This window comes from Dicentrarchus labrax, unplaced genomic scaffold (assembly GCF_905237075.1).
Source record: "Dicentrarchus labrax unplaced genomic scaffold, dlabrax2021, whole genome shotgun sequence".
Taxonomy (NCBI): domain Eukaryota; kingdom Metazoa; phylum Chordata; class Actinopteri; family Moronidae; genus Dicentrarchus; species Dicentrarchus labrax.
Window position 1 is genome coordinate 18,070,985 of NW_026136704.1, and position 22,080 is coordinate 18,093,064.

At 38.6% G+C, this 22,080-nt stretch overlaps 1 protein-coding gene across 1 annotated transcript in view; it reads right to left on the bottom strand.

The window, feature by feature from the left end:
- LOC127362717 (solute carrier organic anion transporter family member 1C1) overlaps positions 1-15,728 on the bottom strand; it is a 32,057-nt gene extending 16,329 nt beyond the window's left edge. The window contains exons 1-3 of the mRNA XM_051398800.1: positions 15,343-15,728; positions 9,216-9,382; positions 1,094-1,235 (exon numbers count right to left, since the gene is read on the bottom strand). Of these exons, the coding sequence (XP_051254760.1) occupies positions 1,094-1,235; positions 9,216-9,305 (232 nt within the window). The 5' untranslated portion in view covers positions 9,306-9,382; positions 15,343-15,728. The remainder of the gene's footprint in view (positions 1-1,093; positions 1,236-9,215; positions 9,383-15,342) is intronic.
- Between the last annotated feature and the right edge of the window lie 6,352 nt (positions 15,729-22,080).

Consider the following 22,080-nt stretch of genomic DNA (forward strand, 5'->3'; position numbering starts at 1 on the left):
CTCTTAGAGACACTTGAGTTGAATCGAGTAGCCTTACATAACTGGCCTAGAAACTGGTCAGTAGACAATCTGGGGACACAGTTTGCTGGATTTCATCAAGAATTCTACAATGTTAAGAGGAAACAAAGGTTACAGTCTGTACAATATTCTTGGTATGTATTCAGTAGTACTGCTGCTGCTAATGAAATCCGTGGTTTGGTCAAATCATTTAAATATAACTTTTATTCTATGTGATATCAGTACCAGTACTATAAATCACGTTTTTCAACTTCCTATAGTTAACCATTCAACCTACAGGACAAGTGGTACTTTAAAACGAGATCACACAATCCAGAAAAACCAGAGATATCGGCTGTTTTATTCTTCCTTGTCAAAACCTGGCACCTACATGACCCTCAATGCGACTACAGCATAACAGATTTTTTTTCATTTTGAAACTCCACCTGGAGCCTTCATATAACTTTTTGACATGTGTAGAAGTACTCCCCAAGACCTGCAAACAGACTCTGATGTTTAAAATTAGTGGAGTTGCCCTTTAAAAGCAGCTGATTCATAAACATGTTCTCCCTCCTGCAGGATCAGCCAATTTCATTTTGTATTGAATAGATCATGTGTCCTTAAGATCACCTGCATTCCCAGGGCAGATAACGTCTTATAAATGTCTACACAGTGTTGGGCAGTCTGTGTTACACTTCCACAACAAATTATTTTAGTATTGCCCAAATAGTCCATCTGCCTCTAGCTGATTTACATGTTTATTACTATTAGGGAAAGCCGAGATTAAATTAATAGTATAGAGAAAAACCTTCATTCAGGAGTACGGCTGCCCACAGCATAAAGAAATATCGGAGTCTGTGATGTCCCTGTTCAACACTTTGACTCACACCACACACACACACACACACACACACACACACACCCCTCTGTCCTCCTCTTGGAAACCTGATGAATCCTTTATCTGCAGCTTGAATTACTCTGTGACCCATTCATATTTCCGTCCCAAAGACAGAAAGAGAGAAGGGAGGGGAGCCCATGACACAGAGGTTGCGAGCAGAACAACAAAATAACAGCAGTGACTGGCAGGCCTACTCACCTATCTCGAAGCTCCCGTCAATGACACCTATTAGGTAACTAGGGATGTCAAAGCGTCTCTCCAGCTGAGTTATTGTACTCTTCATGTAGCTCCCCGACAGAGCCTTTGCAAAATAGGCAAAGGACAAAGCCACCAGAAACATCTGGGAGAGGAGAGTGAGATGAGATAGATAGTGAGAAAGAAACAAAAAAAAGGGATTTACATTAATATGCACAGGAGCATGAAAATACATACACGTAAACATGCTTTAACCTAATTATCACTGATATCAATTTTGTGATGTTCACACTTGTGTTTTGTCCACTGAGAATGAAAAAAAAGAAAGAAAGACAATTGTGATATTGCTGTGTTTGCTACGATGCATGAACTCCCCTCATTGACCTACTTTCACTGGTCCAACGTTCACTAATTAACGAGTCCCAGCATCATAGGCATAATGGGGTTGAGTTGAGTGAAGGGGTGTAGAGCGGGAGGAGAGGGATGGAGATGAACACAAAGTGTAGGTCAGATAGCATGAACACCCAGCAACAATGAGAGAATAACTGGCTTACATTTGAGTGGAGACAGCTGGATAGATGTTTATTAATACAAGAGGAAGTAATCCATGTAGGATGGATTAGCACAGGGCTAGACAGAAGTTGCCTGTAACAAAATAAGCCAAAAAAAATGCATGGCATAAAATAGAAAACGAGAAAGGACGTCCTTGTGGATTTCTTTTTTTTTTCCATCTTTATTGTTTTAATTTGTGCTATAATGAGACTGAAGAGACACCTCTAACAGTGACTGTGTGCAGATCAACAGTTCTCACAGAGTTACGACCAAAGGCAATCTAATAAACAGATTCACTGCTGGCAGAGGTCCAAAATGCCAGACAAATTCAGTTATCTATTAAAATCAAAGTATTCACAAAACCTACTCAGAGTTGGGGTCATTTTTTTATATATTTTTTTTACTGAGTAGGAAATGTCAATTCCTGATCTAAAATTAAATAAGACAAAAATGAATAAAACGACAATATGGGTTGGTTTTGGCGTTTTTACATTATAAGATGGATACAACATTCTTAATTACTTAAGCACTCCACACTACTTCCTAAATAAGAGAAACAGATTATAAATAATCAGCATCTCGAGATACAGTATATTCTAAGTGACAGACACCAAGTTCCAAAGTATTGTTTTCTTCTCCCACGACCTCTTTAGAGTCTTCCAATTTTAACTTAATCGTTTTTTTTATGTTATGTTATTAGCCTTTTATTATCTAAATGTGTCTGTTGTGATATACTTGAAGAAAGATAACATACTAATATTACACTCATTTCCAATTGTAATTTGAATTGAAATACCGGATACTGTATTATTTTAACCAATTAAGACCAATGCCTTACCTACAATCCCCACAACAATCTAGTCTGCTCTGTGGTGGATGCACCTGGCATCCTGTCACTATAGACCAACACTATACTATAAATATCTGTACAAACATGGTAGCCAACTACTCTTACAGCAATAGCGATCATCCAAAGCATTAAAGAAATACCACTAGTGCAACATGGAGTTTAAAGATGCAACAATAATACAGACTGTGCGATCACTGGGAACAATGCCAAGGACAACCACAATTCCCCTGCTTCCATGAGATTCTGAGTAATTGAGAAAGTTATGATCTTGCCTTGAGGTGGGGACCTTGTAAAGATAGGAAGCATTTTGGATTTAAGAATAAAATACAGTGGGGCCCTCTGGATTAAATGAGGAAATATATCTTTCTTTTCCTTCCACTGTATATCTGTTCTGTTTTATAACTTTATGTATATATGTTTGTAGTGTTTACTGAGTAATTATTATTCCCCTGTGTATCATGAAATGAACTGTTCTTAAAGAGAACACAAAATAAACTTTGTTTAATACACTTTCCTGTGAAATACGTCAGAAATGAAAACATATTTGTGTTCAAGAATGGTTGACTAGTTTAATCAAATCTAGAGTCACATGTTTTCCCCTGCTTGTCTATAGGATTATATGTTATCTCATAGGATAATTATATTATTAGGTATTAATTTTCAAAATACGTCATAGATATAGACTGTATATACCAGGGAAGTGCACCCGCAACACACTCACAAACACAAAGGGGCCTCCATGACAATCTTGGCATAACATCAAAAAGAATGTGGACATGCTAAACCCAATTATCAAATTATATGAATCGGTGTATGTTTCTTTTACCCCCATTGAGCTGGGCTGACTAACTGTAGCTAGACGTCAGTAAGACAAATAGAGACCAAGCTATAGCTGGATGAATGGTTTGCTTGTTAAGCAACTAGTTTTTATAATTTATTAAAGGTCCAGCGTGTAACATTTAGGAGGCTCTGTTGACAGAAATATAATATAAAATTGATAGGTATGTTTTCATTAGTGTATAATCAGCTGAATATAGGCATTGGTGCGTTTTTGTTACCTTAGAATGAGCCGTTTTTATATACAAACACTGCGGGTCGCCTTCCATGGAGTCTGCCTTGCTCAAACGCCATGTTCCTAGAGTAGCCCAGAAGGGACAAACCAAACGCTGAGTCGAGATAGGGGTGTTCAGGTTTTTTGTACGTTTAGCAGCCACAACTACACCGCTCTTCGTGGTGTGCACAGAAGAGATCTACCTCTTTCCACATGGCCAAACAACGCTTTGTCTTGTCCTCATGCTTCCATTTTGCTTTCACTCTTCCTCCTTGCCTCTCTATATCTCTATATAAATGGCCTTGCGGAATAAAAAAAATGACGTGAATGAAGTATCACTCCAATGATTATTATGAAAATACATAATGGTTTTTGGCCTTGGTCGTGGTTCTTATACTAGATGTGAGAAAAGCAGCGGACATGAGAATCACATTACACAAATGATCAGGCAAAGACATACCATGTTCATAGACAGAACAATGGCTGGAAGTATATATAGCATACCTACAGTATATGTATACTCCAACAAAATGACTCATAAAGTGAAACTAATCAGCAATGAGAATACAGTTGGATCTTCTGATGGCTTAGTGAGAGTATTTAGTGTAGATAGATTGAAAGCAGCTGACTATACTACCAGTGAGAGAGGAAAATAGCAGCTGTGAGTAGAAGTCTAACAGCTTAAGAGTAACATAAGAGTAACAGCTTTTGTTATCCCTGTACCTCTCCTTGTGTCTCTATTTACATGATATGATGTAAGAGGGCCCATCACTTCAAACAGATCATGTTGACCACCAGTGCTGGCCGCGGGGTGTCAGCAAAAGTAGCTCATCACATGTGCATTTCCTGGGGGGTTTAATTTGCAAGCAAGCATGCATACACTTATGTTTCCCTCCAAAGCTACGAAAAGGCTTTTCATATTTAATATCTAATCTTGTTGGTGAAAACCTGTGTTCTGAGCAACATTGTCTTGATCAGAGGTTTATGTGAAACTAATATGCAATCTAAGTTATCTTCAAATAGAAGGGACGAAAAGGAATTGACAGAAAATGTTATCAGCATTGACTCTCAGTGGGAATTAAGCTGTTATTATATTACCTTACATTTCAGCTGATTCCCGTTCAGTTATTTAATGGCTCACAATGACATAGTTTGTACCACAATGGGTAATTATATTAGAGAAGTCAGGAAAAAATCATTGTAATATCAAAGATACTTTTTGTTACGACCTCTATTTCCTCTTTTCAGATGACATCGCTTTTTTAAAATTTAGTTTACTCATCCACTGCAACCTTTTAAGGTGCCATGGTGAGGACCACACGTAAAGCAAATGAGAACTGAAAGCTGATTCAGGTGGCTGATATCAGCTTCTCACACACATTCCCCTCACAATGATTTGTAATGGCATTTTGCTCTTATTCAACAGTTTCTAGAGAGTGAAAAAATAAAAAATGAGATAGAAATAACATGTGATAAAGGTTACAGGCTGAAATCAAATTCACCATTTGTTCCTCCTATTAAGGTATTTTAGAGCTGCACCCAGTTACACCATCTACATGCTTTAGTTCACAAAGAGCCCTGAATGTGCACTGCACACTGTAAAACCTCAACCACACTGACTATCTAGGAAAAATACAAAAAAAAGAAAACATTTCAAGGTAAATGTTAATTTGCTCAAAGAAACTTCTTGCATTGAACAGCAATTCTCAATTTATTAGATGAAAATTCTGTCCTTTGTGAGATCAGGCTCAGCTGAAAACCATTTATACAGCAATGTTATGCAGTATTATTTCATTTTCTGTAGATACAATACAGGTACTAGCCTGCTAAATGCATATACAATGTCAACAGAACTATATTCTAGCATCTAGAAATAAAACTTCATCCATCAAGGAAAGTTTTTTTACACTCAAGCTTTTGTACAGATTGAACAAATCAGATATAATGTGTTAATATGAGCTTTAGCGGTGCTGGTTGGTGGATTCTGTTACATCTGGTGGGAGCAAGGCTAGTTGTTTCCCGTCATTTTGCTAAGCTAAGCTAACCAGCTGCTTAACCAGCCCTTCTATTCAATGGCCAGATCTATCTCAGAAAGGACTATGTCATTACTTTCCTTATTGAGTAAATCCTAAAGAAAGTAAAGAATTAGTAATTAGTAACGGATTACTTTTTCTGCATCATGTCATGCTCATTTTGGGATTTGCAACAAAGGCATGCATTGCGACATTTTTATTCTGTAGTTTTAATTAGCTTTTAGCAAGTAGCAAATAAGCAGTGGCCTCATTGTGATTAAAGATTACTAAAAAGAGATTCACATTGGGAATGCATGAAAATGTGAACAAAGCCTCCTTCTGACCTGTGACCCGCTTTTGTTCTTAGCTCATTGATGTCACCCTCCTAATACGCTTAGACTAACACAGGAGTCTGACACACACACACGCACGCACGCACACACACACACACGCACACACACACACACACACACACACACACACACACACACACACACACACACACTTTTCTATTACTTGTGAGAGTGATGTCAAAAAGTAGAAAATAATGTATTATACAATACATGAATGGCATGATTAGAAAGTGTGAAAGTTGCTAAAAGTGAGTTTTGAGATGGTGTCTGAGGTAAGAAATAAGAAGGAAATTAAACAGGGGGACATTGTCTCACCAACGTTCTAGTCTTATTGGTGGATTTAACAAAAAGAAGAGAATAACATTGAGTACCGGATTAGAGTTGAAACTGGCCGTGCCATGTCCCACCCAGCCGGTTAGGGAACCCAACAATTCTCAGAATTGTCTGAGAATTCTGAGAAGAAATAAAAGTCTGTCCAGCCACTGCAGTCTGTATTATGATAAGCTGCTTGAACACCATTGTCTCACATCACTTTCATGTAGGAAAAAGCAACAAGAGTGTCTGATCCCATTTAGGGTTTTACTAACTTTCATGTTATTGGCAGAAGACATTCTCTCAGCCAACTGGACTTTTTTTTTTAAAAGGTCGTTCATAGTGGAGAGAGAAACGAGAAAGAAGAAAGAATAAAAACCTTATCTGATCTATTTATAAATATATGAGATTCAAATCATGTTCTGCCTTATTTTCGTAATCTTTCTTCAGAAGGAAATGTGGATTAGCATTATGACTATAGCAAAAGGACATTGTAAATAAAACAACATGTAGTTGCTACAGTAGAAAGTTATTAGCTTAAGTGTACTTGATTTAAGGGTCTTTATCTCTAAATGACTTTTACTTTTGCCTTTTTGAGATGATAATATTAAAATAAATTAACTGTGTTGCCTGTTGAGGAAATAAGGTTAAACATATGAGGTTTTTTCTACAAAGAAATCTAAAAGAGTTTTTTTCAAATGGAAAAAAGTTATAGGCTACATAACATGATGCTGTGGCGGGGTATGGGCTTCCCTTATAAATTACATGTGCACTTGATGAGGCAAAACAGCTACAGACAAATCACAGTCATTTTAAAAAGGTTATTTAGGGAAAATGTTAACCTAAATTCTCTGAATCTTTATTCTGGAAGGGTAATGATGTCTTTACAGTCCCGCTGTAGTTTAGTCACATAGTCCACATACTAGGAAATGCAACTTTTGCTTAACAGCAGCCACAGAGCGGTGACAGTTAACGGTAATGCTAAAAGAGTGGCAAAAGTAAAGGAACGTTACAGGGCCTTGGTGGCCTAGGGATTAAGGTGCTGACCACAAACCACAACATCGTCGGTTTGCCTCCGGCTGTGGAGCTTTGTTGCATGACATTCTGCACCTCTTTGCCCCCCTATTTTCCGGTTTCCACTGTCAGCAATATAATAAAGACATAAAATGCCCCAAAAAAGAAGAGTCCTTAACTCAGCAATTGACAATGATGTCATGCATACATAAATATTTATGTAAAGATTGCTTTATCTAACATCTGCCCTACTAGTCATTTGTAAGAGTAAGATTGTGCCATTTCTTTCAAACGTTGAAGACAGACTTGCTTTAAGCACCGAAAGCTCCCCAGCCCCAGCAAATGCTTGTGTCTAAAATTGCATAAAATGTATTTATCCCTAATTGTCAACAGTCATTTTTCAAGCTAATATAAATGCATAAAAGTTACCTGCACTACTTACTTGCCACTTCCTGCATGTGGTTCAGTAAGGTTAGAAAAAAAAAAGACTTGGACACAGATTTTTTTTAGCAGTCTTTTTCAGGACATTAGTTTGTTAACTGAGTTGAAGTTCAAGAAAGCATTCTGAGACTCAACTTTAAAGCCAACATGGATGGGAAGTGTTAGAACATGACAACTGAGCAAACTCCATCTGCTATTTACAGCATGTGAAATGGCTAAAAGCAACTAGCTCTCACCTTAAAAATGAGATTTTTTTGTCATCTGCCTTTCCAAGGTCAAAATGAACTCTAACACGCAGATTGTATTAGGTCTTTGACAAAGAGAGGATCTGTTTTCTGAGGTTTGTTTTGTAAGCAAAAGGAAGAAAGGCAGTGACAGCGCTGACAGCCTTCTCCCAAATGAATTCTGGGAGAAGGCAAAGTAAAACTGAATATACGTACCAACAATATAAGTGCTAAGATACCCTACCTAGACTCTGGTATATATGCCAGATGTACAGTATATATGCCAGATGTGTTACACTAGTGGAAAACCTCATATTAAACAAATGCGGTATACAGAGGCAAAGCTTCAAAGGAACTATGTCGATAGAATTTAATAAGTATTATTGATCAGCCAAACAGCACCATGAAAAGACTCTGCATACCTATTTGTTTTTTTCTGAAATATTATGGGATGCATTTTCCATCTAAAGCCATCAGTGTGCAAACTGACTGCCAAGCACTGATTGATCACAGAGCCTAACAATATTAATCAGCAATATTAAATAAACAGCTATACAACAGTGTGAGCTGTCTAACCTTAATATGGAGCTTTCTTCCTGCAGTTTCTGAGCACACCCTCCACCACCTCATTAAAATCAAGAGCTCTAACCGGGCCGCTAGATACTTTTAGCTTATTCTGTTCTTTGAGCTAACAGAGAAGTTTCCTTCTTAAGATACTAAACATTTCCCACTGACAACTTCTACATTTCTTGCAGTTTAAAACACAAAAACAACTTTTTGATCTCATCATAAGCTGTCAGTCATTCAAGTTTGCTTTTTACCCTACACGTGCACACACATCCCACTAGTGACGTTTCTTGGAAACCCATCTGTAAGAGTGTCTGTTGACTGGCTACCGGATCTTATGATAAGCAAAGTTTTACCCAAAAGGTGAGGCACTATGGCCCTCTGGTTCTCTTTTAACTGATGGGAATGCCACAATAGTGAATTGATGAATATAAAAGTAAAAGCATGATCCATTTCCTCTGGCATTCTACTATTTCCTTTATATTGAGGCAGATAGAGTATCCCTCATGGACACACACATCATCCTTGTGGAACTGACTTGTTGGACAGTTGCTGTAATTTGGTTATTTAGTTTGTACTGGTCTCTACACACACACGCACAAGCATACATAGTAAGAGAGCATGTGACCCCCCTCCCCAATATGCAAAGACACACACACACACACACACACACACACACATAACATCTACAAGAAAAATAGGTGTCAGCTGGAGCATTTTCACCCTTTCACCAATGTTAGTTTGTGTACCTTCAGGCTGGTGCAGGTAGAGGAGCGTGGTTCTCTGGCCGAAGCGTCACTGCGTCCGTTCCGCTGTGTGCGTCCTTGCTCAGCTGCCATCCTCCTAAAACGTCTCTGTGTCTTCTTAGCAGAAGTCTCCCACGTAATGCAATTTCTTGGCACTGATGCATGCAACCCTGCAAATGGATAATTCAAGCATGTGACCCACTTCTCATCCTCGACACAAAAACAGAAACATGTCTGCAGCAGCCAGCAGAGGGGAGACTGACACACAAACACACAAACAATAGTCCCTGTATTTGTTCTGGAGATCTTAAGACTTAAATCACAACTAAAAAGTCAACATTGTAATGGCACAGGTGACGTGTGCACTTTTTGAGAACAAAAGGTTTTTATTTCCAGTTAGCTATTTTAAGCCACAGTATCAAAACTTCTTAGTTAAACATTCCTACATATCACAGCTACATACGTTTTTCTGTTGTTCGGCCAGTAAGTGAAATCATGTGACCAAATACAATGAAGCATAAACCCGGGTTGTAAGTGTGGTAAAACCATAATCTTAAGCCTAAGTCCCAATGCACTAAAATGACATCTAAACCACTTGAGAGGAAATTTGATTTGATAAGATTGAAGCAGTGAACAGTGTGCAAAGGTTTTGCAAACAGGATGAAAATGAATCCCCATTAACGATAAGTACTGTGTGTGGGCCCCCGGTTAGCTCAGTGGGTGGAGCTGGCAACCCATGTACCAAGTCCTTGCTGCAGTGGCCCAGGGTTCAAATCCGACCTGTGGCCCTTTGCTGCATGTCATCCCCTTTCCTGTCTATCTTCAGCTGTCTCTATCATAAAGGCAATAAAAAGCCCCCAAAAAAACTTTTAGAAAAAATAAAAGATAAATACTTTGCATTAGAATCTGACCAACACTGACAGCTCTGCTGCTCTGATATATGCTCGTACACAGAAGTGGGTGTTCGTATTAATTTACCTATGGAGATTGATTATTAGCAGTTCTGATGCAGAGCAAACATGGTGCCATTTAACTCATCTGGGCTTGTCTTTTTAAAACCTCCACTACCCTTCTCAATCTATTTTTGGCTGGCCAACATGTTTGAGTGACGTGTGGAATAAACTTTTTGAACTTGTGTATGTTACATATAAATATTAAGGTATAATGTAAATAAATACAGTATACAGATGAGAGAAAAGGTTCTATTGTTCAGCACATGGTTATATTGTATGGCTGACTGGTTTTGGGGCTTTCTCCTCCACATACTTCATTTTAACATTTGGTAACATAGTATTACCTACTTTAGGTGTACTAGGTTGTGCCAATCTACTCCATCATGTATTTGCAGCAGGACATTCCTGAGCCAACCGATGCAGTATCCATGCAGCGCTAGTGAGCAGGACCAAAGCATGATTGTGCCACCCTCGGCTGAGCTATATTGACATCATGGTCAACAGAGTGGCTCAAACAAAGAAAAAAGGCATCATGTCAAACACGCACATATGCTAACCATAGTTTTATAGCTCCTGTGTAAGGTAGGTGTTGCTGCTGAATGTGGTTTTTTTTTACAATCTAAATTCTGAAAAAATCCTCAGTGTTTTCTGATCTGATCCCCTTTATTGCTTCTAGATTTGCCCTAATGGCCTTAATTAAGTTCAATACTCCCTTTCAAAGCTTTTAGTCTAAAGTATTTCATTGCAGACACAAGATCCGCACCTCCTGGTAGCGGCTGCTTTACTGTAAAAGCCTTCCTCTGGTGCTTTTCACTACATATTTTTGTCAAATGCATTCAGATAAGTGGTTCCAAAAAAATTTTTTCCGTGGCCCACTTTTTAAAAATGACAATCCATGACGACCCAATTCACATTCCTGACCATTTTTACTGCTATTTCTGCATATTCTTGAACATGTACAGCAGCAATTTTGGAGAGATATACGTTTGATAAATCACAATTTCATCATCAGTAAAACAATACACGTTTTAAATACTTTATAAATGAAACAATATAATGGCATTGAGGTTAACAGGTTCTAACAGGTTAACAGAATGTGTGCCTACTCTGAGACAAAATGTGAGCATTTAGGAAAAGTTAAGGCTCTCGTTTTTAACCTCATCAGTTTAACAATGTACACATTTTAAATACCTAATAAATGAGAAAAATAAGTACATTTAGCGGGAGGAAGAAAATCTCTGGGTAGTAATGGTTTAGATATATAGTTTTGATTTGATTGATTGATTGTTTTGAATTCATTAGAAATTTGGGGTAAGACAGTGAATGTAAATGACTGTGTAACCCTGGGATGCCTCTCCCCCATTGTCAGCTGGGACTGGCTCCAGCCCCCCTTGACCCTGCAAAGGATAAGCAGTTATAAGTAATGGATGGATGGATGTTGTTTAACAAAAAGAGTTTTGGTAACAGAACTGATTATAATCATTTACCACCAGAAAGGTTTTTTACTGTGAAGCAGCTGCACAAAATGTTAAGTCAGTCACTGCGGTTGGCTACCAATAGTTACCTTGCTGATCAATAGAAGTTGCACTCAGTTTTTAAATTGTTTGTGATGGATCAGTATGAACATAGCGGAAGTCTTGAAAAGCATGGAAAAGTGGATTAAAAATTAGTGTGGCTTCAAACGAATACAGATAACAATATAGCAACACTAAAGTTCAAATGAAAACAACTCCTTCATTATGCAAGATAAGTATTCATTTATTCCAATCTATTCTAGTGTGTGCATATAGAGAACAAACTGAATGAGTGAAAAGCTGATTTTATATCCTTTTCATCTCTTTTTCACCTCTTCATTCATTGCTTCCTTACTGACCTCTTTCTCTCCCCGTCTATGGATTCTTTCTCTCTGACTCCTCACATTGGTCTTGCTTATTTCACGTATTGCCCTCTCCTCCCCCCTCCATTTCCAGCAGTCATGTGAAGCAGTGAATGTAATTGCTCCAGGGGACCAGTTAGTCATTGCTATGCAGCAAAGAACACTAACACAATACCATCACCATTTCTGTCAGTGATACCGCCACTAGTGCCACATACAACATGTTTTTATTTCTCCCTGAATGATTTTTCTGTCTTGAAGGCCAGAGCAGAACGAAGGAGCTGGCTAATCGCACAGGTTTGACCTACTTTCACGGAATTAGACCAACAGTAGCTTTAAGTTAGCCAATATAAAGCAGTAGTCCAACAAAAGCAATAGGTTTTGCAAAAAAAAAGCAGTATCTGAGGCCCTTTTTCTTGTGTACCACCAATGTTTACACTCACTAGACCCACTTTTCTCATTCCCACAAACACTGTGCTGTAGTCAGTACAGTGCTATATCAAACAAAATTAAATCTGTCACTGTTATGTAATGTCTGGTAAACAACAGAGTCACTATAGCACCAATGGAATTGGATAATTTCAGCCTCTAGACCGTCGGGTTAATAGGGTGACCTGTTCTAGCACCACTCATTCAGTATAGATAATGAAATATACACATTATATCCTATATGAATATGTCACAAGTCTGTATGTTGTAGATGAACTAAGCACTAAGCAAGGTCTACTTACGAGCTTCATCAATTTACAGCGCATGAAGTGGTCTTCACTCAAGCTGTAAAGCTATCAAGACGTCCCTTGTGCTTCATTCACCATATATATAGGTCAAGAATATATATCCATGCTCAAATCACAAGCTCTCATTCTCTCATACCATGGCTAGTTATGCTGCTGCTACATAATCAATGATTGTTAGATAATTGTGTTTTTAAGAATTAAGACAAACAAGTTGTTCAGAATAGCCATCAAGCAACTCTATCTAAGCATGATGAAAGGTTCTGTGCATATTGATAGAGCCAACAAGCGGCATTAGTCGCACACTCACAGGGGAAGCCACTAAACAGTTCATTAGTATGGTAGAATGAGCACACTTCATCTTGTTCTGTCTATATTTGCTTCTCATTTAATGTTACTGCGCAACAGCAAATGTACCCAATAAGACCAAAGAAAAACAAATAGATTTTTTACAATCACACACCTAGTGACTGCTGTAAATTGAACTCAATGGGGGATGACAATATGGTAAAATTATTCAGCTCACCTCTACTATTAGCTTTGTTTTTTTAAGGCAATGGCCTTCAAAGGCCACTTGTAATCAGTTAAGATAGAAATACTGTACCTATGGTGAAACAGGGCAAGCATTATGTGTAAAATCAATAGGTTTTCCTGTCATATGTTCTATAACAAGACAAGCACTGAACTGGACAACTGTTGCACACCCTCCACGGGTATTAATATAGTCACCACATTACTGTCCTTTTTCTTTAAATAAAGATTTTATGAGCTATAGTTTTAAAATCAATGTCACCATATGATATAGCCCGTATCATGCGTTTTCAGCTCTTCATCCACTTCAATCTCTACCGACCACATACAGCAACTGGTTGAGCTGCTCATATCTTCCACCTGCCGAGCCTACTCTTTTGTCCCTTGCTTATAAATCAATATACATGAAACGGTGTGTGTCATCTTCCCATACTGTATTCTGTATATCCATACTGCTTCTGTTCTGTATACTGTATCTCTTGGGGTGTTAATTGCTGACCCCTTAGCATGCTGCTAAAGGTCAGCACCGTGGAGAGAAGAAGCTGTCGTTTTAACTTTATGATGTCAGTTGTGTTACCGTCTGAATGTACTGAAAATTGACAAGCAGGACTATAGAAATGTAAAGTACTGTAGCAGCCATTGGTAACACCAACTCCACTGCTATCCACGATTTTGCCGGCAATGTTCCATCAACTAAAACTTTCATTTTTTTAAATGAAAATAATGGGAACTTTGTGTATATAAGAATATCCAAACAGGCTTAACAGCCCAAAGGTCAAGATACTCACTCAACAAATTAGCAAGGAAATGTCGCCTTCATTATGGAGTAATGGGTATTAGTGGAAACGGAAGCCAGTAAAAACTAGTTAAAGCACCTCTCCTCTTCAATTAACCACTGAGCTAACAAGGTCAACACACACACACACACACACACACACACACACACACACACACACACACACACACACAGACACTAACCATTAAACATGAAGATTGGGTTTAAACTGAAGATTAAAGATGGTTATGTTTAGATTAAGATTTGTGGTCGGAGTTAGGGAAAAGGTTTGGTTACAGTTTGGCTAAATGGGTGGAATCCAGTAGATGGCATCAACATCACCTAATGAACATCATTACAATCAACTCTCTATCAACACTGGTGATAGTTAACACACAGGTGCTACTGATGCCAGCATTAAGGATTCCTACACATTTACTTTGAGAATTTATTAAGACGACCTGATGAATGTGGTGCTATGGTCTAGTAAAAGTAAGAAGCTAAACCACCCCATAACCATATCGGCTGCTACAAGAGCAATAGCTCAAATAAATGGGGTCAATTTTTATTATGTTACACAACTACTTGATACTTTGGTCTGTCATCACTGGGAATAGAGGTATCAAGACCTACGTTTCCAGGGTGATTGGAAAATATTACTGTACATATGGCAACAGAGGTGGAGCCAAATGACTGTGTACAATTAAGAGAATGAGAGAAAAAGACCCTTTTGAGCAATCTGGTCACAGTCCTCAAGGACCAAAATGTACCTAGTGTTGCTTTTGGCAAACATCTTTCAAGCAATCTTCATAGAAGGGACATTTTGCAAGAATCTGACATGCACTGATTTGAACTCAGGGTGCTGCTGTTGGGCTCCCGAGCCAGGATGCCCTGCAGGTACAGCAGGTGTCTTGTTGAGAATTTACTTACAGTGTTTCATAGTTTATCATAGTTCATTGAAAAAAAAAAAGTCTTCACAACTGGATGGAAATATTTTAGAGATCAGGCCTATTCAACATGCGTATTAGTTAAACACAGATAGGCTATTCAACAAGTGGCAGCCTATCTCTTATCACTGGAATAAAAAGGAAACGTGATAAAGTCAGATTGTGAATACCTCAGACACACCAGAATGACAAATGCCATATTGCCATTAGTCATCCTGGCCTGGAATCGCTGCTGGGATATCCAGCCAAGAGCATTAGGAGGTTTGTGGGTTAACAAAAATAAATAAAAATAAAAAACCCACCGCAGCACTCACCTCAGTGTCCTGTGAAACAACCAGTCCAGTTGCTGGAGCCACAAAGATCAAACAGCCGATCGGAACACACAGGTATCCTCCGTTCAGCCAGCTCCGGTCAAACTTCTCACGTGGATGGGAAAAGGAGAAGGAGACGCGCCGACTCTTACCATGAATGCTTTGAGATCGACGTGTACCTTCAGAGTTCATGTCCAGCCGACTTCACGGTAACTCGGCACGGCATCCAAATCAAACAGGGATTATTATCTCCTGAAACATGTCTTCGCCGGTTTGGTGGACATCAGTGAAACGCTGCGCGTTAGATGCGCTCGAAAAGTGACCCCGCCGCCTCTTTCTCGTGGACTAAGAAAGAGGATGGATAGAACAAGCTTACACAGAAACACCGCTGCAGTCACCCCCCCCCAAACCCCCACCCCCCTTCTCTCTCTCTCTCTCTCTCTCTCTCTCTCTCTCTCTCTCTCTCTCTCTCTTTCTCTCTCTCCCTGTCTACCGCCCCTCTGTCTCCCTGCCTCTCTCTCTCTCTGTCTCTCTCTCTTTCTCTCCCTGTCTACCGCCCCTCTGTCTCCCTGCCTCTCTCTCTCTCTCTCTCTCTCTCTCTCTCTCTCTCTCTCTCTACCTCTTTTTCCCCTTCTCCTCTCTCTCTCTCTCTCTCTCTCTCTCTCTCTCTGTAATTTCTGTATAATTCAAATGAACTTTATTGGAGTCATATCACATTTACAGTGTCATGCATCTGTCAACATGTTGCTGTAAGGCTTTTAATTTAAACTTAATAAATAATAATAAATACTATTTGTCCGATAGCTGTGCTCAAATCTTTGATTTGGTTTTAGGAAATATGATCTCTAAGCCTCGGCTGTGTATCCCCCTCTTAATCTCTGAGTCATGGTCACTCAGTCTGCATTTTGTAATGAGTTGAACTTCTCTGATTTGGTTAATTTGGAGATAATTACCGTTGTCTGTTTCATAAAAGTGACAGTTTATTTTGCTGATTTATTTCTGCTTCTTTGTTGCTCTGCAGAAACGGCTATGTTCTCTCTTCTCATGCCAGCCGTCTCATAAAAGTCCTGTTTACTTCTTACAACTTGCTGTAATAAAATGTCCACTCAAGCCCAATTTAGAACAGGCACATGATGGGGTTATATCATTATGTTCTGGATCAGACAAGGATGTTTTTTATTGTTAATTTCACATTCATTCCATTCTCTAAAAGTGGTCCAAATTAAATTCACTTCACTTTTCAATAAACACTGAAGTTATCTGAATTGCCTTTAGGAACTTGTGGGGTTAAAGGTGGGTGCCTTGTGGATGTATGATATATATATAAAACATCTGAGAAACCTACCTGTTTAGTGGTTGTGTTTTGTGTGAAGTTTAGTGGATTTCCTCTGGGACTGTTTTGAGATGTGGTTGGTTTTCTCCTGTTCTCTCTTTTATGAAACTTGTTAGTCCTGAATATCATTTTACTGTTGTGTTTTTTTTTCCCACCTTTATTTATTCAGGGGGGAGTTTCACTGAGAGCAATGCTTTCTTTTTCCTGGAACGCCCTGATCACATTCACACAGTTACACATTCACACCAGCTGTCCAGTACAACCACAGTCTGGTCTGCTGGCCACTGAGCAGCTCCACTGGAGCAGTTAAGGGCCTTGCTCAAAGGCACCTCAGTGGTCGAGTGGCAAGCACTGCTTTTCACTTTCCCCACCCAGATTTCTGCCCACTCTATTCTTTTAGAGACACTGGATATAGGAGCCTCTGTCTATGCTGTTGGCTTTGTCACAGTCTTTGGTTTGGAATACTTTGGGTCCAGATATTATGATACTGGTAAGTCTGTAAATGTTAGAGGTCTAGGATCAGAGTAGCTCAAACTAAAGCAAAGGACAAGTTTAAGCTTGCTTAAAAATTGTTGTCACTGTCTTCTTTCAGTTTCTTTATTGGTTGCACTTGAAACCTCAAAGTGGCATTCATTTCTCCTGCTGGCTTAAATGTATCTGTATGTTCACTGACATGTGAACCATGGTCATGTGTAACTCAGCTACATGCTGTGTGACTATCCCCTGAGAAGTGGACAGATTTTACACCTTAACCTCCTCCTCCAGATCTGATTACTGCCGGAGGACAGATCAATGTTAGGTATAGCACGTGTAACCAGAAGGTGACTGGTAGCATATTTCCACCATGTTCTTCTACCACCTGTCCTGCCGCTCTGTATCTGATTGCATTGGCTCTCCCAACTGTCAGATGGTATGCATTACAAAAAGCAAACAGACACACTAACATGCCCTTGATTTTTTCTGAATGTCTTATTCAACTTATGGCCTTAGATATCTAATTAAAGTACATTTTTCCTAGTTGCACTTCAATAAAACATTCATTTTTATATATTTATATAAGTTCTAGATGACCCTGTCAAATATCTGTCCGAACATTTGGCAGTTTCTGGATGGCAATGACCTCTTGGCCATGCATAACTGTTTATCACTGTCCAATTAAGACTCTCAGGCTGCACTGGCATTTCTTCCTGGTTTAACATCAAACACTTCAGCTAGTCTGCTGCTGTGGTGTTCTTGGGAATATCTATGAACTGAAGTACAGCCCCAATGAGTTCATTAACTTTGTCTGACCCAAAAATATTCATAGAGTTAAGAAAGCTGTTTCACATTTTAATAACCAGAATGTGGAGGTGAGCTAGTTGATGCTAGAAAATGCATAATATATTTATCAATATTTCTAGTAGGCTAATGCCCCTATGCATTTTCTGCACACAACACGAAGACTAAACAAGAACGAAAATATTTTTGATAATCTTACTGAACTAATAGTTTATGATTTTTAAAAGGAATTCCATAAAAGCTCCTTTTGAGAAAAGAGTAACAATATAAGGAAACATGGGGTTTTCCCCCCCTTTGTTTACTGCTCGTCCTATTAGGACTCATAATTGACACATCTTGCATGTTTCTCTGTTGCTATGGTGACATGTGGTCCATGAAATATGAAGGGCTTGGATAACGCCAGGCCAGTTACTCCATAATTCATTATAGCTGCATGTGGAATCCTCAACTGTACACCCTGTCCCTGTCACTGATTTCAGATGACTTTACCTTTACCTGATGCTAAATTGAAAATTATATTGTTAAAGCACAAGAGTGATCTAATTGTTTCAATCTGAAATGTTAATGCATTCATTAAACAGTAAATTATGATTTTTCCTTCCTGGAAAATATTATGTTTAACTTAAGAAAGAGCCTAAAGTCATCTATGAGTTTTTACAAATGCTTTTAGTTGGCAGTTAATAAAGCTACATTTTCACAATAAACAGCAAGTTGGCTAATTAGAGCCGATGAAGAAGTGACCCAGCATATCGCCTCTTCTGCTTGAAAAGCGGGTGGGTGTTTTCTCTAGTTTTGACCTGCTTTATGTGGATAAGCCATTTGAAACTAAAGAAAACAGAGAAGGATATTATCTTTTGGTGATTTTGTTTGGACAACATATTCCATGTCATATGTACTTGCTATTAAGCATGACTCCGAAAGGATCAAGGTGATTTTGCTTGAACTACTGTCGCAATTCCCCTGAGGAATTCTATGGTGTGACCATGGCTTTGGCCTGTAAAGCAGCAATGTCATGCGATTAGATATGGATTACAGCTAATTTGTAATATCATATGACAAACAGACTGCCGGTTTACATTCATGTTAAAAGTCATTCTCCTGTGCTGCAGGAATAATGACCACATTGTATACTGCAGTTTCAACATGTTTCCACTTGCTGAGCACAGTGAATAGTTCAAGTGTATTTACAGTTTGGATGTATGGACTGTACTTTTATATAGCCTTTCTTGTCTTCTAACCCCTCAAAGTGAGTTTACAGTACACATTCACCCAGTCACACTCAAAGGCAAAGGTCAAACAAACATTCACCGATGCACAGCATCAGGAGCAATCTGGAGTCCTGTATCTTGCTCAAGGAAACTTCAACATGCAGCTGGAGGAGCCAAGGATTGAACCCCCAACCTTTTAGTGGACTCCGGAGCCACAGCTGCCCCTGTGAGCATGTCATGTCAGTGATAGCAAGTCAAGGATACTGTGACTCTGCAAGATTAATAGGGATTACAAGGCTGCTTTAATTAATGTCCACACAAAGGTTGCTAAATCAGAAAATTCCATTTACATGTAAAAATTGTTTTTTGAAATTGTCCATCAACACTGAACAACTAAGTCAATAGGAAATCAGCTAAATCTTCTTTTTGTCTTCCTCTTCAGATCATTTGGTGAGGAGACTCCACACTCTCTGGAAAAATGGTTTCTCATATTGCACAAAAGTGACCTTTCGAGTAACACTGCTCTTCATCCTCTCTCCTGTCTCTCAAGGCTCATTTCCCATGCATGCTCACTCTCCACAGGGTTAGATCTAACAGGGACACGGACTATCGGGAAAGAGGAATGACTGAAGGGAAACAGACAGACAGTGGGAGGGAGGGAGAGATCATGAGAGAGATGGAGAAAAGGCAGGAGTCTCCCAGCAGTGTGTGTTCTTAGAAAAGAATCAATGACATACACAGAGGGGAGCAAAAGTCTACTAGTGCTCTTACCTATTTATTGTAGTAGATATCATAAACCATATCATTGAAATAGTGTCATGCAGATCAAAGGAAAAATGTTGATATTAAAGTACAAATCCAGCACTGAAATATACTGTATGGTTAGTTCACCCAGTGGATAGAAGGAAAGCATGTCTCTTGATATTTAACACACCCACTGGTAAATTTCAAAGGCTGAGAAAAATTGATCAGATGAGAAGTGCTTAAAAGAGATGGCAGCTTCAATGAAAATTAGATTACCAGAGGGATTTCTTTCAATCTATACTAGACAGAACATAAAGTAATTTCACTCAGCTTAAATCTAAATGAAACTGAACAATATATGGTAAAATTTACTTTGCAGGGGGCAAACCTAAAAATATTATCAAAGGATGCCAATCTGCATATTAACATTGTTTTAGGAAACATACTGTACAGTAGGTCACATAATCACTGGATTCTCAACGGCCATCTGCAGACAGGTATAAAAAGGGTTTGGCCTTGAGTTTTATTTATACTTTTGACAAGGCCAGTATTAATGGCCTTAAAACGGAAACCTCTTGTTCATTGAAATTGAAATTTTAGTGCAAGCTATGTGCAGGTATACAGAGTATACCATATTTTTTAGCCAGCATTGGGTATACCCACTTCTAAATGCCCCTGATGCGTATCATTCAGTAGTGCTCTGCTAGCTGAATTTGTTTTTTCTAGGATGGCGAAGCCATGACATAATGCATAATTGTATATGATTGCAAAATCTGAACCACAACTGTGGCTAATGCTACTTTCAAGCAGCAGATATTAAGGGACAATGTGCAAAAACTACTGGCTCATTTTTGGGTGCACTACTTATGCAAGAGTAATCTTACATGTAGCCTACCCAATGACAGTTTGTCGGAGGCAACAGAGGTGACGCACTACAAGTTGAGCTGAACTCATTGGCTGTGCAATTTTGGCTCGTCTGTAGCAAGAACGGAAACGGAACAGAATCTCAGTCAGTCACAAATTAGCCACGCCCTAAAGCATACCCTACTTTATCGTTTATTTTACTCTAAACTCAACCAAAATTAACATTATGTTGTATGGTGGAAGACTTGAACCGAGTGATTGAGACCACAAACTTATTAGGAAACTGTTTACTGAGCTAATGAATCAAGTGAGAAGTTGGTTTATTTCTCCATAAGATTGATGGTTGGGTTTTAACTAACACTGGCTCTAGATAGGAAAGTTTGTTTATTTCGCACATTTTGCAGCCACCGTAGTTGCTGCAAAATGAAGCGAGGGTGAAGCGAGGGAGTTCCAATCTGTAACCACACGGCTAGATCCTCTAAAGTTTTCTATGAGTTGCTAGCTAACTAATTTCCACTACTGATATGCTTATAACTCATGTGTATTTATTGAACTATAGGGTTAAAAGTACACAAAATGAAAACAGAAAGTAGCACATTTGGGTCCTGAGCCATCAGTGAATATCTAATATCTAGTTACTAATCATGTGTAGTGGCTCCCTGTCTGCCTTTCTTATCCAAAAAAAAAATCTGGTTTTTTTTTTTTTTTTTTTTTTTTTTTTTTTTTTTTTTTTTTTTTTTTTTTTTTTTTTTTTAATAAAATTTAAGTTTGGGTTTTTTTTTATTTTAAATTTTTAAAACAACTTTTGGGTAAATCCCTTTTGACAGACAGAATATTGCCTGAGGTGTGTCCTGTGCTCTGCCACATGTACAGCTGATTGGTTCCATCCCCCCTGTAACAGAGAATTTGTATAGGAATGTAAAGACAATATATGTTTTGCTTTTGTTGAAACTTACAGCTCTGTTATTAGTCTGTAGACCAGTGTTACTGTATTGCGCTTCCATTACACATATTGCACGGTAACCACAAGATTCAGCCGGCTGAAAGAACATGAACATCTAGCAGCATTATGTATTACAAAGTCATCAGCACATAGATATGGTCAGAAGCACAGTTAAATAGGCAAAGCTGTGCTTTATGTTAGTTAGGATTGGCATTATTGTATGTATCAAGTTGACTAATTATGGACCAACAGCACTGAAAATTATACTTTAATGAAGCAATAGAGTACATGTTGGATATATATGATCAATCCTATTGCAACAATTGCAACTCATATGAAGTCAACCTCATATTGTACGGTGATATCTAATT